The sequence below is a fragment of the Poeciliopsis prolifica genome, unplaced genomic scaffold (assembly GCF_027474105.1).
Source record: "Poeciliopsis prolifica strain line A6 unplaced genomic scaffold, Auburn_PproV2 SCAFFOLD001, whole genome shotgun sequence".
Lineage (NCBI taxonomy): Eukaryota > Metazoa > Chordata > Actinopteri > Cyprinodontiformes > Poeciliidae > Poeciliopsis > Poeciliopsis prolifica.
The window spans coordinates 16492768-16511567 of record NW_026562376.1 but is presented as its reverse complement, the minus strand read 5'-3'; the positions used below and the strand labels follow the sequence as shown (position 1 = coordinate 16511567).

The 18800-nt window shown below is 40.1% G+C and overlaps 1 protein-coding gene across 2 annotated transcripts; it reads left to right on the top strand.

Moving 5' to 3' along the window:
• The first annotated feature begins 1651 nt into the window (after window positions 1-1651).
• snrkb (SNF related kinase b) lies at window positions 1652-18568 on the top strand. Of its 2 annotated transcripts, none has more exons than XM_055036057.1 (5): window positions 1652-2016; window positions 4501-4818; window positions 5982-6376; window positions 12423-12579; window positions 14515-18568. In XM_055036057.1, exons 2-5 carry the CDS (start codon window positions 4583-4585, stop codon window positions 15491-15493), a joined length of 1767 nt encoding a protein of 588 aa, XP_054892032.1. In that variant the 5' UTR covers window positions 1652-2016; window positions 4501-4582; the 3' UTR covers window positions 15494-18568. The 2 variants fall into 2 exon arrangements, with proteins under 2 accessions (XP_054892032.1, XP_054892105.1); XM_055036130.1 differs by having other exon boundaries at window positions 1653-2016; window positions 12438-12579.
• Window positions 18569-18800: the final 232 nt, after the last annotated feature.

The following is an 18800-nucleotide window of genomic DNA, read 5'->3' as shown; positions in this document are numbered from 1 at the left end:
AACAATTATTTGAGATAAAATAATTGTAAATGATATGATATTTTGACTGCAATGAAATCTCTATTAAACATCTCAGTACAACGATGATCATAATGTTTAACTTAAAGAAGATGAAAGATGAGCATGGATGCTACTCTTGACAAAGGACGGCCAAACATGATCAGAAAGGCAAATTACATTTGAAAACAAAATATGAAATTACCTGAAACAAAGAGAAGCAACACAATTTAAGATGCAAACAGATTTCGTTCAAAAGGGGGTAGAAATTAAACAGAGAGGCTAAAACATGTTTACTTAAAACTTACTTGAACATTTAAATAGATTCTATAAAAGACAATTTCTCTCTGTCTGATGTTGCACAAAGTTATACATTTTGTGTTTTAGGGGGTTTAAAAGTTATTTCTTATTGATAGATTTTTTTTTCTTTAAGAAATTATACTACTGTCCTCAAAGTCAGAGATTTGCACACGTTAAGATGACTTTGCCTTTAACATTTTTGGAAAGCCCAGATGAATATGTTGTGGATTTGTGACCTTTTAACAATGTATTACCCAACATTTATGTCATGTCAAATACATCTGTGGATGCATTTTACTACATCACCTCAAACACATTGCTTCCTTGTGATGATGTCATAGGAAATCAAAATCTGTCAAGTTAGGAGGATAACTGAGATGACTGATGCTTGAAGATGACACATACCAAACACTATGGAAATGCCTACCAACGAGCCTGAGGCTGGCTCCTTGTCCCATAAATGAATGTGTTTTGGTGCAAAATGTCCCTATGAGCCCCAAAAGAAAAGCAAAAAATTTAAGCAGGTGAAAAAGTTTCACTCTCTTCTGTGAAACTGGTTCTGTGCCAACAGAGGCTGAAAGGAGCAAGAAAGAAGACATGATTACAAAAGCAACATAAAAGCACAGATTACAGTTTTCACTCAAATAAAGGCCTGGATTTTTAAAGATATATTCCAACGTTTGATGAAACGCAAATTTAACGCTGACCATCTGAAACGATGAAGCTTACATGCCTGAAACAACATACCAACTGTGAAGTATGGGGTTGACAGCATCATGATGTGAGAGTGTTTATCTGCAGGAAGAGCTTGCATTTTGAAAAAAACACAATCACCATGAGAAAATACCAAAGCAAGAAATGATGACGTAAACAAGAAAAGTGCCATACAGGTTTGGGGTAAACATCCAATCCCACTTATTTTATCAATCAAATCAAGACAGATTTTATCTGTATACTGTATAAACTTACATCAGTGTGAAGAGATGTTCAATATAATGTAAATTCAAGAAGTATTGAATGCAGAGTCAACCCCTTGCTAATATGCTTGTAAGCTAAATACTGATAATATTTTATCAGTATTTTCTGCCACAACTTTGAGGACATTCATGATCTTGATGTGGACCAAACTGGAAATAATGTTGACTCCTCTGCCCGAAAAGAAGCCAAACTGTTACTAAAGACCTGACCACCTTGCTCATAATCAGACAGTGTATCAATAAATATGGGGTGTTATGGGTCGTCTTGTCTCGATGCAAATCAGAGAACACACTCTCAGGAGTCCGTTACATAATTTCTTGGACTTCACATGAGTTCATTCAGTTATTTTCCACTCCGCTACGAGAAGCTCGCCGCCGCTGGACGCCGCGCCGCGCAAAGGCCGCGAGGGCGGGCTGGCGGACGGACGGACTGGCGAGCTGGAATGCATTGACGTCAGAAGGAAGCCGCTGGGCACTGCGCGTGCACGCCCCGTTCTCATTGATTCAGCCGCTGCAGAGCGGGCACGCGGCTCTTCAGCTGGAGAGTCACATCAAGAAGAAGAAGAAGAAGAAGTGAAAAGAGTGACTCCGCCGCGACCGACATGGAGCGCAGCGAGGGAGCGGAACGAGGAGGCGACGCCGTCCCCCTGCGCGTCTGAATTCAGCGGTGACAGCGAGGCTTTGGGAGGCTGCGGAGACAAGGGGCTGCTTGCAGTTATCACGGGACATTTGCGCAACGATGGTAAGTTAGCGCCGCCGCTGTTGTTTTTGTCCGACGTGCGGCGGAGTGATGCTGCTGCGGAGGAGCCGACGAGCTGCTCAGCCAGGATGGGACTGCAGTTTGAACAGCTGGCCTCAAGTCCAGCTGAAACAAACTGATGTGCACCAACCCTGTTAATGGCGTTGCAAAAGGAGGCCTGTCAGCGTGAACTTGGCCCAGTGAAGCTGTTTAAAGGGGCGTTAAAGAGGCTGATAACGCAGCTCTGCTTGATGACGCTGCAAGTGATGAAGTGCTGCTGGTGATTTTCAAACTGCTGAAATGTGTTTATCTGAAAAGGACATTTGGTTGTAAAACTCAAAAAGGCTGTTATGGAAGAGCAAATTAAATAATTGGAATAAGTGGCTGAATAAATTAGAACCAGACTGAATAGATTCAACCAAAGGTTAAACAAAACAACAGATGGCAAACTACACACACAGAAAACAGAGAAAGATTTCAAACCTGACCACAAATATACTGGACGTAGACCACGATAAGCATCTGGATCGGATCAAAGCAAAAGCTCTTTAAGACACAATGTAGGTGCTGAAAGATGCCAGATAATCACTAGAGATGCTCAATTATTAATTTTTACCATCATTAGAGGCAAATTAATTCAAAAAGAAAGCGAATTAAAGTGGGAAAGGGTGCACGATTGATTCACTGCTACATTTGTAAAGCCAAAAATCCAGTAAGAGTAACATAAATGTTACAAGTGGTTTGAATGAAATAATGATTTGATTCCTGAGCAAAACATCAATCTGAAGAAAGCTTTCTTCAGATTGATGTGAAGAAAGCTTCGGTGATTTGCACAGCAGTAAGACATTTTCCTTACTTGGTCACCAAATGTGTTTACTCAGAAGATATTTTAGTCCACTCCTCTGTATATAAACTCTCTCATTCTTTGGGTTTCTTGGCTGGAGCTTGGCAATTCAAAGCTTTAGCTCCTTCCTCAGATCTCTTGTTAGACGGAGGTCTGGAGGTGGTGTTGTAAGGCACTTCATGACCATAATGTGGTTGTTCTTGAGCCTCTCCTTTGTTGTCCTGGTGGTACTAATTTAATTTGACTCAAACACTTTGCCTCAGACCTTCTCTGAATCAGACAGCTAATACATGTCTGGACACGTGCAATCTATAGCAGAGCACTGCGAAGTTAATATCCATTGTGAGGTTGGCTTTCCAGTCGTATTCTTGGAGACTGCATCCTCAACTGCCTTCAGATCATGAACGAGCTCCTCCTGTGTAGTTGTGGACTGATTCTTCACCTCATATGATCACCCTGACCATATGAGGTAATGTTTCACCTGAGACTCCAGACTAAGAGTGACAGATGATCATTTCGTATTTCTTTCATCTCCCAAGAAGTGCACGTCTCGTTGAGTTTCCTGTTGACCATCTTGTAATCCATCCCATCTTTGATATCTCCTTTGGTCTCACTGATAAGAAAAGGGTTTGATAACACCGTAGAATGGCTTCGTCTTCCCCATTTGTTTGCACAAAGTGGTGAAAATGTGCACTTTAGACATGACACTTTTAAAAAATAAGAGCTCCTCCAAGAGCAATGTCTGTATTAGGTTGTGTTACTTGTAAAGCAAGAACAATAGCTCAAAAAGAGGACGGAATCTTGCAAGAAAGCTGCTTCTAGGATCAAAAATAACATCAAGATAATTAAAAATGATTACATATTAAACTATAATGGAATCAAAACGACTGAACAAAACTTGCAATATCAAAGCAAAAACAGTAAAAGTTGAAAAGCAAACCTTTTCAAGGTACCATATTATGAACAAAAATTGTTATAGTTCTTTGGAAGAAAAATGAGGCCAAAACATCACAGGTCATCCACTGTACGCAGTACTGTGTTTCTGTGTTTCTTCCATATTCCTGTATGGCAGACATACAGGAATATGTTTGTTATCCTGGGGTAAACAAACAAAAACAATGACATAGTTGCTCCAGATGTTGATGGCTGTGTTGATGAAGGTGGTGGTGAAGAACTCTCCACTCTGGGGATGGAGGATACAATCATGACATCACCAGGCTTAATGTCATCTCCTGACACAAACACATGCTCACTTGGTCTTGAGCACCATCATACATTACGGTTTCTTGTTACAGTATTGATTCGACGTGCCATTTGTGCTTTGGATGGTGATATTTGAGACAAACTCAAACACAAGCCCTCTAACATCAGAGACGATAACGGAATATTTCTCCGTCTGCTGCTCACATCGTACTGTAATTCCGTAATCCGCTCTCAGTACTTAATCTAAACTTGTTCTGTCATGTGTCTGCCATTGTTAAATGAAGTGGAACATTGGTCTACTTTTGGTCCGGTGCCTCGAGGGACGGGGCATTAACAGCAGCTGACCTCATCTAAAGCCTTTCTCCCATTTGGGCCAGAGGCCAAAGTTATCCTCACAGTCATTTTGTTTCATTGTTTTGTCTTTTTTGTCATCCTGCTAGGCAACCCCCCAGCATTGAGGGACTTTCTACATCACAGAACTCTTGACCCAGCCAACTTCCCTCCAACCTTTTTGCGTCAACCATGGACTCCTCAAGGGATTTGACCTCAGCCCTGGACGGGCCTGCGGACCCCCGAGGCTTCCCGGGTCGCTCCGATCTCAGCGGCCTCTACCATCTGGGCCGGACGCTGGGAAGGGGCCACTTTGCTGTTGTGAAACTGGGCCGTCATGTCAACACAGGGCAACTGGTGGCTGTGAAGATGATTGATAAGACTAAACTGGATGTCATGGCAACAAGCCACCTCTTACAAGAAGTCAGGTGAGAAATGATAAATAAGTTTTAAATTTGTAATGAACTATTCTACAAGAAACAGATTTAAAAAGTATTAATAATATTGTCAAAAAAGACAGGAGAGAACAAGTCTATTTGAATGCATTCTGTGCTAGTTCTAGTGAAATTAGATAAAAAATTATTTATTTATATTGTATTTGAGAATGCAATAAAAAACTGGTGATTTTTTTGAGGAATTCAAAATAATAAAATAACATTTTATGGTGTAGAAATTCTTTGCTTCAATACAATTTACCACATGGTGCTTTGATAATAATTGTTGGGAAACACTGATTGCTTGACTAGTGACCTGAATCAGATGACTTTCAAATTAAAATGAAAATCTCTCAGTAATCAGATTGAAATTTTTTCCACACTTTCAACTGATGCCAGGAATAAGCATTCAACAATCCCTCCATGCTTGTCCTTGCGTCTCTTTCTGTCGGTGGAAGGTCAACTGGTGAGACGTTTAAGCATCTTGGTGTATTTTGCACAAGTAACGGTCAAGTAGAGTGAGAAACTGATGGACAAATTGAGGCTTTGTCTTTTTTTTTAAATTTATTGCTTGTTTAATCTGTAATGTTAAAAAGAAGAATGCAATGAAAGTCAAAACTCTTGATTCCCTGCATATTCAACCCTCACTGATCATTATGAGTTATGAAGAGCTAAATTTATTAATTTACTCGACTTCACTGCAGTCACCATATTTTACGTGGCGCAAGTTATCACTTCCAGAGTGCTGAAGGTAGGCAGAAGATAATGAGAAAGAAGTAAAAAAAAAAAAACTGTGCATTTCTAATCAGATCTAAGACCTCCCATCCGTATCAGTCAATAGGCACATGAACCAACTGGATGCACACACACTGACTTGGTCTGTCATCTCAAGCCACCTGAGCTCACTGGAGGTGACTTTTTGTTCAAAGGAAGTTGTCCTTTCTACTGCAGCCACATTCATGCCTATAAATAAAACATTCCTATTGTAAAAAAAACACAATCTGTCCATCTCTTTAAGAAAGGAATCACAAAAACATGACAAATCCATTCTGCAAAATGTACATGCATACAAAGGACGGTTATTTACATTTACACTAGAACCACGGTTTGTACTTCTTTAACTGCAACATAAATCAACTTTTGTTACACATTTGTAGGTGCATGAGGCTGGTGCAGCATCCCAACGTGGTTCGGCTCTACGAAGTCATCGACACTCCCACCACGCTCTACCTGGTCATGGAGCTGGCCGAAGGCGGTGACCTCTACGATTACATCCTGCGCCACGAAGGAGGCGTGGTGGAGGGCACCGCCAAGCGTCACTTTGCCCAGATTGTGCGAGCGGTGTCCTACTGCCACCAGCTGCACGTGGTGCACCGGGACTTGAAGCCGGAAAACGTGGTGTTTTTCCCCCAGCAGGGCGCTGTGAAGCTGACAGACTTTGGCTTCAGCAATTTATTCCAGCCTGGGATGATGCTGGCCACCAGCTGTGGGTCGCTGGCTTATTCTGCTCCAGAGATCCTGCTGGGAGAGGAATACGATGCTCCAGCTGTGGGTGAGAAACTGAATCATGTTTATTTCCATTAGAGAATGTTGAATGTTGGAGGATTGATTGTTTTCTTGTGGATATAAATCATCTAGAAATTTCAAAAGCTCTTTAGTTTTTGAGGCATTTTAAATGTTTGCTTTAAGAAAACATTTTATTTTCTGACCAAAAATTTCTATAAACTCTGACAACTATCTGCTATTAAACTAATTCCACTATTCGAGAATTGCCACCAACAGATTTTCCAGATTAACACGGCGCTTCTCACATTGGTATCTGCGTGTCCATCTCTGCCCTCCTGACCCTGTGTGGGTATTCCTCTCGTGTTTGCTTTTTTGTTCCTCTTCGTTCACGTGTGAATGTGCCACAGTCTGATCGCTTCTGCTGAGGATTAGTGTTTGTATTTAGGTCAGCCAGTTGTGAGCCAACCAGGCACATTCTGCACTGCAGCCGTCCCTGCACAGCAGGTCGCAGAGCGGAAACAGGAAGTCCCATGCCTTTTGTGCTCGCTCTGATTGGGAAGGCTGCACTGATTGTGGGATTTGACATTGCAGGAACAGAAGGGGAGCTGAGGGATTTGGTTTTACGTGTCCCATTTGGGGGTTGGACGAGATCGGAGAGGGGGAGGGTGTCTGCTTCAGGGAGGTTGGTGGTCTTATCTGCTAAGCTGGACTAGGCTGGATTTTGCTTTGGCAGAATCTGGCCCACTTCTTTATGTTGGTCGCATCTGCACTGAATACAAATGCAACCCCACTGCAATTAGTGCTCTCTTGTAGAAGGACATTTGGTGCATTTATCCATGAAAGCAAGGTTAAGTTGCAAATGGCTCCAAATGACAGCGTACGTAATTTAAGCGCTCGTGAATTGTCAGGTTTTATTTTTTTCATGTGACCTTGCCTCATGTAACAATGGGAGGGGGTGATAAAGAAACACCTTAACTTTCAGCACGACTCGCGAGTTGCATCAGTTCCTTTTTCCTCGGGTTGGTTCCTGTTTCTGAAGGGACGTCCCTTTAAATTTATTTCTTATTAGCTCCTCTCAAGAACATGCTCTGCTTCGCTGCCAAGTAGGCACACTTTTTGTGCCCTATTTTCATATCATCCAGCGTGACTCAGCCTGTCGATAGCATGGCTTTGTCATCACTTCTATAGAAACGTACTCTTCTGACTCCCTGACTCATAAGCACACATGTATTTATGGATGTAATCCTGAGCTGCACGCTGCAGGAGATGTCCCTCAGAGATGTCTCGGCTTAGTAAGATGACTCATAAACTGTCACAAACACCATGCCGGCTCTCTGTGGCGCTCTAAGCAGGCCTCCTTCACTGTACATGTGTGCTCTGTTTGATGTGTGTTTCATAAGACGCAGAAAAAAAAAGGGAAGATGTTCACAAAGTGTAAATGCTGCGTGCCGTAATATGAGGTCGGTCCTCATGCAATCGACTGCAAACCTAAGAGAGCTGCTGAAGTTCTTGTAATCCTGTCACATTCTTCAAGGGATTTGCTAATTTTTTTTATTAGGGTCGTGTTGGCTACTTTTGAGTAGTCACTATCAATAGACATCATTGAGAAGAATTTCAAATAGGAGCAGCTGGGACCCTCCCTATGAACATATTTGAGAAAATGCAGAATGTTTGGAAAACAAATACAAACGGTAAGGTTAGCAACTCAATGTTCTCTTAAAGGGAGTTGAAAGTACTGATTGCCCATAAATACCCCACACACAATCCTCACATTGAGAAGTTCAAACTTTGTCTTTTTAAAAATAGCAAAATCTGAGCAGTGGGTTGAACCAAGGCTGACAGTTTGCGTCCTCAGATTCAGCTCCTCGGGTTAAAGTCTTTGCAAGCGTGAAAACACCTCATGACATCCCCTTAGCTTGCTGCCACAACACATGCACCTCTCATTTCTTTCTTGTTTTGTGGAAGCTGAAGGTTGGATGTGAGGGGCACATGGAAAGCCCCCTCCACTCACAGATCCCGTTATAGATCAGGACAGAGCATCACAGCCGGAGAGGCTTTTTTTGACAAAACTCCTTTGTGTTTTCACATCAACCTGAAGGCTGGTGAGTTGTTTATATCAACAAGTAATGTTCCAGTGCTTGGAAAGGACACCATATCCACATCAACACAGTTTAATAATAGCAAAAAGAAAAGGTTAGCTTTGTAACAAAATCTACAAACAGATTTTTTTAATACTCAGCATGTCCTGAAGCTTTTCTTATGTCAACTTAACACTAATTTGGAATGTGGACATAAGACAAGGTTTTTCAAGAACTAAAGCTTGTCTTTCACAAGGTAATCAGTTGAAATATTTATATTAAGGTGCAATAATCATCACACTGGGCCTCAGTATTACCCCTCAGCTGGTCACAATTATTAACAGTTCAAATATTCCCTGATATTACTTTATTCTCTTTAAAGAAGCTTAAAAATCATCAGTTATCACAGGATCTTGGCGACGTCAGTACGACCATATGCACCTCGATAAAAGAGAGTATTGTTGAAAATAACGTTTAACTAATTAAATATTTCCATCATTTATTCTTGTTGACATTGATGAAAACTGAAAAATTAATTTTTTTTAGAACTGAATTTACACAATACAATACCTTTTTTTCTTTCCCAAAGAAAAGTCAACCTTGTGTAAAGGTTGACTCCAATTTCATTTGGAAAATCAGCTGATTATCACTGAATGGAGGAGATCAGCCTATGGCTTTGCTGAGGTGCAAAGGAAGCTCAGATTACTTTAATAACGTCCTTCAGTTTTCCTCATACATTCCACATAACAATGTTGGTTCTGGTCTCTGTAGGAGGATGAAGGATGGGGTGTGGCAGAATGTACTGTTAAAACTACATATTAAGAAACTGATAGTAAGACTTTTAAGCCATTTAGTCCTCGAAATGCACATACAAACACACTTATGGTGTCCTTTTCCAAGCACTATCACTGCTTTTAATGATTTTCTATATTTTGATTTTAACATTTTAATCATGCCCATCACTTCCTCCCATAGGCCATGTAGATGGTGGTAAAAGTTGCAGAAAATTGTCTGATGTCACTATGCAACTATTATATTTATACTACAATGCATTGTTGGCTTTTACATAAAAATATATTTCACAAATAAATTTGCTTCTACAATGTAGATACTCTGACTAGAACCTATACTTGTCACCTCAATCTAACATGGTTGAATGACCTACTTGACAAGGTATTTACCACAAAAATATTTTACTTCCAAACCAAAATCAACTTATTGCTGCTTCAGATTGGCTGCATTCTTATGCAGCGTTCAGGTGCATTTTTCTATTCTATTGTTCTCTGCTTAACTGAAGTCTTGTCAGATGGTCCAGGAGGAAATCTCATACTTTCCCAGGTCTTCCAATGCCAGACCGGACACCTTTTTTGTGTCTACCCCATAAAAAGAATGTTTTTAGCTATGAAAAGCCTTTTGCCGTCTTCCTAGAGGACAAAATGGTAGATTAATAGGAACATGTGATATTTATAGTTAGGACTGAGAATAAAGGGTAATGGGTGAAAGTGAATTAGCTAAAAATGTTGTTCAATTGTTTTAATTTTGTAGTTTGTAAAATGAAAAATGTTCCTTATCAGTCCACTCTAGTCAATGAATCAGAGGGTATTGTTAGTGCACTTTCCTCATACATTCCACATTACTGGTGACCAGAAGGAAGGAGTGAGCCCAGTCTGGCTTCAGCTTCCGAATATACGCCAAAGAATGCTTTTTTTTTCTGTCTGAACTTGGATGGCCTTTTGTAACGAACCCTTTATGACAAATTTGTTCTTGAAATACGCACCTTAAAGGAAGCGCCTGTCTAATAAATCCACAGAGCCTGGATCTGCTGCTGAACTTTGGGCCAATCTTGCAAAATTCTCAATATTATCCGATCTCTTCAACCCTTTTCACAGTCTGTTGGTTTGCAACTACAAGCAGAGGCGCTGCCAGGAATCTTAGGCTTATCTATGGCTTGCTAAACTATTTTCTTTCACTCAAGTGTTACTGTCTTTCTTCTGTGCAGTATTTGTGAACATGAATTTTCAGATTCCTAATTTGATTTAGTTTATAGTTGTGTCAAACTGATTTCTGTTGATAGATTAATCATTGTGTTCAGAAGTTTAAACCTTCAAAGAGATAGATTTGTATATCGGATACTAAAAAGGGAGATTGAAGCTTTTAATTGGTAAAGAAAAATGATGCTTTACTTTGTCTATTACACCAGATCTCAATAAAACACATAAAAATTTGTGGTAACATGACCAAAAGTTACAAAGTTTCCTTGTTGTGAATGCTTGACCAAGGCACTGTACACCCTGATATATTTATACGGCATATAGCAGATGCCGTGTGTGTGTGTGTGTGTGTGTGTGTGTGTGTGTGTGTGTGTGTGTGTGTGTGTGTGTGTGTGTGTGTGTGTGTGTGTGTGTGTGTGTGTGTGTGTGTGTGTGTGTCTGGACTGGATCGCTGTGCGATCAGCAGCCCACTAATGTGTGGTGGGAATGTGTGATATTCCCCAGTGAGAGGAAAGCACTCCCAGCACTCAAGAGGTTTCTCCTCCCTGTTGCGTAATGCAGCTCTGGATGGAGGTGAGCGTGCGCTTGAGTGTACATTGTATGAGGAGAACTGAGGGCTTTTGTTTGGGCCCTCATGAGCTTAATATGGGGCAGTGCCTGAATGCTTCATCAGCGCTGCTCCCAGTAGTGCGAGTCCCTGGATAGAGGAGAAACTTATTGATTGTGTCCTTACATGGATCCATTTTTAATTGGATTAAGATGTTGCATCAAGCTAAAAAGTCTGGTTTTCATAGTGGGTGCTGACATAAAAGAGACGCACAAATAATTAGCATTTTTCACATGGTCAGAATCTCTGAAAAATGAAACTGCAAATGCATAAAACTGCAAAAAGATGTTTGAGTTTGTAAAAATGTCATAATGCGATTGTCATACAGCTATCATAACTCGTAGCATATTGTTGCTTATTAGAAGGCACCTTTGTATGTTAGTTTTGCTTAAAATAAGCAAAACTATTAAATAAGCAAAACTATTATTATTATTTAATTAAAATAAGCTAAAACTCCTAATAAAACCAGAAGAAGCTCCAAGAATAAAGTAAGGAGTATCTTTTAATATTTGCCATCCTTAAACAACTAATATATAAAAAAGGTCTTTATTATTTTTATATATACAAACCTAGATATGTGTGAGATATTTCTAGTGTCACGCCAGGGTTAAAACTGGAAGTGAACATTATGTGCCTGTGTTCCTGCCTCCAGTGTTTGGGAGAAACACAGAGAGAGAGGCAGGAAAGACAGAAGGATGATCGTTCTCAGAATAGCACAGCCACAACGAGGCCTCTGTTTGTTACGGGCCCACTGCCCTCAGCTCAGTTCGAGTGCGTGTTCCCGTCTGGCTCACGCTGTCCTGAGTCTGCATTAAAACCATGCTTGCACCAGGATGCCAGAGGAAGGAAAGGGAGGAGACGGAAAAAGAACAGAAGTGTCACAAGTGGTTAACATGTGTGAATGTGTTTTTTTTTTTTAATCATATTTTCCATTTAGTCTTCTGCAGCTTGCTTCACTCAAATGTTTCCCCTTTCATTAATTAGGAATTTAACTAAGTCAGAGACTGGAAAGTTTTATGTTCAGCCCTTAGTCTCTTCAATAAAAACAGAAAACTATAAAAAATAAATAAATAAATCATTATACAGCTCATGTCTTATTAGGGAATTTTAAAGTAAGAGAAACTAATGTTTAGCCATTTTCCGTGTATATTTTAAAATAATTTTTTATTCCAGGCAATAAACAAAGAGTGTCTGTTTTTCTACTCAGCAGTGAAAATGCTGCACAAACCTGATCTAGTATATATTTTGTAATACAATTGGTGTAGTTTTCTCATGTTGTATCATTTTAATTAATAAATAGCATTGTTCCCCTGGTTTGTGGGATTCGTTCATGTTAGATACAGACAACTGTTAAACTATTCTCTGAGTTGTTTGCTTCATTTCAATCAGTGGCTCTAATTCCTCATTAAGATTCAGATGTGTGTGTTCCAGATATCTGGTCTCTTGGGGTGATCCTGTACATGCTGGTCTGTGGAGTCCCTCCCTTCCAGGAAACCAACGACAGCGAGACTCTGGTCATGATTCTGGACTGTCGCTACTCAGTCCCCGAACACGTTTCAGACGGCTGCAGAGAGTGAGTACTGAGGAGTTATAATCCATCCACACGTGACAAAGTAAAGTCATTTTTAATATTTTTTTGTGCCACTCATACATATGTGGAATTTTTTATTACTTTTATTTTTTACTGCAGTACCTCAATCGAACATTTAAACATTTATTACAATCGAACTTGGAATTTGATCACTTGTATTCAGTGGATAAAAATCCCGCGCTAGGAAAATGTATTATACAAAATCAACTGTGCTACAATTATTGGCCCCTGCTGTTAAGAGTGTAGAACCTCCTTTTGCCAATAGAAGATTTGATGTTAATAGATGTGTTGTGTTTTGTTTTTTTATCTACAAATATACAAATAACTTAATTCTCCATCCTGTTGCAAATTCAATTTGGGCTAAAATTGACCGTGAGATTGTCATTAACATCTGTGAACCCCAACCCACAATTCATCATGGTCAGTCATACAACTCGAGCATGCCTGTCTGTCTTCACACTTAACCTCGATCCCTCACACCTCAAACCAAAACACACACACTGTTCTCCCAGTTCCCTGAGCAGCAGGGCGAACTGACAGGAAAAAAAGGACTCTAAAGTTATACTAGGCTGCAGATTTTTATTCTCTCTCTGTTGACAAAACAAAGAAATGAACTACACCTGAAATATAGAACAGACTCAAAAAGCCATGTCAGCAATATAGACACTTTTAAGGATCCAGCTCCTCCACTTATTTGCTGCTTCTGTATGATTCTTCATACAGTACTGCACGAAAGCCTCATGTTATCAAGAAAATCTCAACGATTAACTGTTTCAAGTTTTTCTTTTTTTTTTTCTTTTAATACAAAAATTACAGCAGATTATTTGACCTGTGAGTCACAAACTTTGCTTGAAGAGCAAAAAAAGTTATTGTTCATTTCTGGCTCAGCTTTTTGAATAAACACCTATTAAACACTTCTTGTTTATTTTTATTCCTCCAACCAAACGGGTCATTTGATCATCTGCAAAGATATTCTGAAACATCTGACCCCAGATTTATTACGTGACCTTATACATCATCATTATAAGGTTGATGTATAATTGTTCTGTACAATTAGGAACAGAGCTGGGAAGAAATTCATTCTTTCACACATGCAGGTCTCAAACACAGAAGGTAGCAGTATGGCGAGGACTTTGTTTGAAGCCAGTTCAAGTCAATTTATGTGAGACTTTATAAAAGGATTACAAACATCAGGACGTTTTGTAAAATTGACAGTCAGAATTGTTACAGATTGTGATACTTTAGTTATGCTCACTGGATTCTAATGGTCTTCAAGAGCGCTGACAACATATTCCCCACACCGTTACACCATTTCAGCTTTTTACCACAATACCAGCCCAAATGACACCAACAACTACAACAAGTTAAAAATTTTCACGTCTCTGATTGTTTCACTTCTCTAAGCTGTCTTCCCTAAATCCAGCATTAAATTGCTGCCAATTGTTTGGCTTATTATGCGCTGTTTGTGTTAACAAGTGCTAGTTGAGAATAACAGTGTCGCAGATGAGTAAATCCTCCCCTCTAGACGACATCTTTTTTCTGGGAACACTACATCTTAGCAAGACAATAAAAACACACATTATTATAACACCATAGCTTAGTAGTAGTAGAAGGGTGTTGAAATAGTGCGGTGAAAACAATCCAAGCTTTCTGACACTAAACACTCAATGGACAGAGGACTATTGAACAATTAGATTCAGACAAGATGTCTTGTGGCCATCAAATTCAAAATAATAATTTTTTTGAATGGGTGGGAATGGGGGCTGGATATTACAATTTTTGAGTGTGCTCATATACTACTTTACCATGTGAAATTGTGAATAACATTTGCCTTTATAAGGTTCATTAATTGTTCTTTTTATAACTTACTTTTTACACAACACCCCAGCTTTAATGCAATCCATTTTTTATATTCAGTTTGATCTCCAGGATGCTGCAGAAGGATCCGTGTCGCCGTGCGTCTCTCGATCAGATCGAGGCTCACCAGTGGCTGCAGGGCCTGGATGATGCCCTTCTCAGCCCTGAGGCGCCACCACACTGGGTAGCAGGGGCCCTCTCTGCCTCATCTTCCTCACTGTGTGCTCCAGAGAGTGGGGATCTGCTGGCTATGAGGACCTCCACTCAGCAGACGTTTCCTGGCACATGGCAGCCCAGCCTCGGCTTCAGCCTCCGACCCGCTCCAGCTGAAGAGCCTCCTGTGGGCAAGAACGTTCCTGCACTGCAGCAGATCTGTGAAGAGGAAGAAGAGGAAGAAGAAGAGCGGGAGGGATTAAGAGAACTGGAAGAGGAGGCTGAGGATACGCTGGAGTGCATGGAAGAAGGGGAAGAGTTAGGAAGTACAGGAGAGGATAAAGTAGAGGAGATGCAGAGAGAAAATGAAGACAGCGGCTGTGTGATTTCAGATCAGCCTGTCAGTCACCGGGATGAGACGCTCAGTCAGACATCTGAAGTCACTCTGACATCCGAAGTCACTCCATCCTCACCAGCTTTCAGGGTGTCTTGTTGTCAGCTGAACATCTCGAACAGAAAGGAGGGGCAGGATGAAGAGATGGAACCAAACAACAACACGGGCAAACCGCCCCCACTCCTCCCAACTCCTGAACCCTGTCAGTCCTGCATCTCTGCGTCCTCCACCTGCCTGAGGGAGAAAACAGAAAGGGAGGAAGAACTGAACGAAAAGAACGAGTCCACGGCAAAATCTCCAGCCCAAAATCCACATGGAAGCCGGGACGAGTCGGTACCGAGGGCGGAGCAGGGGAAACGACACAGCATCAGGCTCCGAGACAGACTCTTCCAGTTCCCTTTGTGCGAGAAAGCCCTGGCCTTCAACATACCTTCACAGAACAAGCCCAAGATCCTGCCACTGGCTCAGTACAACTGCTGCCACGTGCTGTAGCAAATGTTGGCTTCAGAATCGCTCTCTCTGGGGACGCGCGGGCTGCTTAGCAGTCAACAGGTGGTTGAAGCCCGAACACAGACCTTGTGAAGTGGCACGCAGCTGAACTCTTCAGAGACGATGAGCAAAACAGCTCTCAGCAAGCAAACACGCCTGTACAGCTTCACAAACACCCACTTCCAACAGTGTGCTCATGTAATAAACATTACTTTAGTAAGAGTCAACAGTGAGATGTACCAAGGACTTAATTTCCATTTGCTGCTGTGTAAAGGAGCGACTGCAGAATAAAAAAAATATATATACTGTTTGTTCATTTGTAGCTTCAAGACAAAACTGCTCCAACCTCTATGGACTTGTAGAAGTTAGTGAGAGAAATATGAGGGCAAGATTTATTTTAATACATAAGCTAGAGACCATTTTGTTTGCTCGAAGGTGCCTATGAAGATTAAGTGGATTTGTACTGTAGTCAGTCCAGTCCATAGCAGATCCACTGTGCTGCATGTTATCACCAAGATACGTCATCAGTCACCTGCCAACTATATTCTCAAATATATTTTAGATGGTACACCAGAAAATGTGAAAAACTGAAGATGTTTTCATTTTACTGCAGAAAAAAACTATCTGATGCTTCTTCTTTCTGTATTTGGGTGTAAAATCAGTGCAGGCCAAATCACGACCCCTTCACCACCATGCTTGATAACTGGAATGAGGCGTTTGTGCTGCACTTTTGTTTTGGTGTTCAATACGCACAGTGACAAATATCTTACTGCAGATATTACTGTAGATGTTTTGCGATTAACGCCGATGCAACTTTGCAAACCGTTGTCATGCTGCGAGATTAATTTTAAAGAGGAGAAGCCCGAATTTTTCCAAACAAGACAAACTTGTTCATGCTTTTTTTTAATGTTCTCCTGTCATAATATTTCATATATGGCATGGTAGCTTAGGTGTGCACAGGATTGCAAGGGCTAATCCTGAATTTACTGAGAAGATAGGCAACTGTCTTAAATGTTTTCCATACAAAAAATATTTCTCACTGGAGAATAATAGACCTTACAATCATCCCCCCATTAATGGGTAGAAACAATGAATTTACAACTGTCATAGCTTAAGTCTTGTCATGTTGGCGTGGTGTCGGCAGAGCAGAAAATTACCAAAGCTTCTGCTTGTATAGAAATATTACTGCTATGTCTTTCTGGGTTGAAAAAAGACCCCAGATAGCAAGTCCAACTATCCAAACAAATATAAAATTCATTCTTCCCATCTCATCAACGAGGATTTATTGAAAGCCTTCTAAAACTCGGTCACCCATTATCTCTTCAATATTACTGAAAAATTTATTTCAGTAACTCTCAGATGTTTTCAATTCTTTTTCTGTTATGATTTTCCATTTTTTATGTGAAAACACATTTCAAATGATAATACGACATCAGACTATGGAGACCAATAAAAAAAAAAACATTTTACAGAAATGTGGGCTTCATAAAAAGTCTATTACCTACTGAAAGATTCTCAAAAGGTAATGTTAATCTGACAAGCGAGCCTCATTAGAATGCATGTTCTAATTTATTGAAAATCAGGCAGAGGGAGCATGAAATGTATGGCATTTAAATAATCAGCTAACACTTATTGCCTCAAGCAGGAAGTTCTTTGCAATATGCATCGTGCAAGCAGCAACATTACAAAAATGATAGATGTGTCATTCATTGTGCAGCCCTAAAGTGTACTTATTTTTTCACACACCGCTTCACTGATTTGGCCTTGTCCTTGTGTAATAAACATTGAGACAGTTTTAATCTGTGTCTCAATGGGAGGCTTTTTTTATACGTGAGGGTCGATTTAAAACAATTTAGAAATCACGTCTGACATGAACCGCATCCTTTGTTATGGGAAGCTGTAGATGTTAAAAAGGGGTGTGCTTTCTTGAGCCAGGGCTGCTTTGTCCCTCAAGTTTTGGGTTCTGCATAGAACAATATATTTGATAGAACCTTTGTTTTAATCTCCAGTGGAGATCCTTAGACTTGGATTGGAGATATGTATTTTACATCCAAATACATGGGGGGAAAAAACATGTTAAAAGGCAGGATTTTTCTTCAAGATTGATTGGATTAACTAGAATGAATTATTTGGTATGTGTGTGTGGTTTAAAATCAATCATTAAGGAAAACCAACTGCGGGTTTGACTTCAAGATGGTGTGATTTATCCACAGTTTCACTTTTCTCCTGCACATGTTGTCATTCCGGTTTCAAAGCTCTTAACATAAGCTCATATGATAAAGACTGTTATGATATGATGTGACACTGTATATTAGAGACTCGGGGAGACCTGCTGCTCTCTTATGTTCACAGTCTTATTAACTTAATACCTTGTTCTGTATTAATAACAAGGATGCAGGTCTCCTGTGCTTTGTGTTTTGAAAATATTTCCAGAACTTTTCTTTTCTTAAGGGTATGATTTTATAACAAGACAAAGATATTAATTATCTGAACAGATGTGTGGGACTTTGCATGTTGCTGCAGATATTTATCACAATGTACCTCCAGGTGTCTTGGGTCTGACAGAACAGCCATTGTTTTTGCTTAACTGTTAATAATAACCCACTGAATGATGAATTGCACACAGTATGAACACTGTAGCCGGTAGCTTTCTGCACGCAGTATCTGGGGACTCGTGTAGATTCGGGCCATCACACAATGACTTTTTACTGTGTAGCTGAAGAGTCCCTTTGTGTACTATTATTTTACCACATAACTGCCCTGTTTGTGCTATATTTTTCCACTGTTGTGAAGAGAAGCAGAATCTGCTCAACGAACAGTATCCAGTGACTGTCACTGACATGTGATTGTTCGCTCCCAGCCTAAAAAATAGAAAAAAAAAAGAGCGCACGTCACGTGAAAATCCTATTAGGACTAATATCTCATCAGCCACGAAAGCTTCAAACCCGTGCAAACGAGGGATAAAATTATTTGTTCCTGCGTCCTGTCTCCCTTAATGTCTGCTGACCTGTATTTTAACCTGGATTGTGAACCTATTTTTCCTCTATTTATTTATTAAAATGGATTAAAGCAACTGAATGGATGCATGAAGAGTTTTATTTCTAATGCACTCACTTAAAAATGTTTGGTTTTTATCTGACTGAAAGCTGTCTGCTGCATGATATTTCACATCCAGGACATTATGGATTAATTCTGTTGAAGCTGTTTCTCTGGTGTATGACTTATCCTACCTTAAATTAAAAAAAAATAAAAAATGCACTATAATTACAATTTAAGAATTACACTTTAGGAAACAGCCATACTCCAAAGA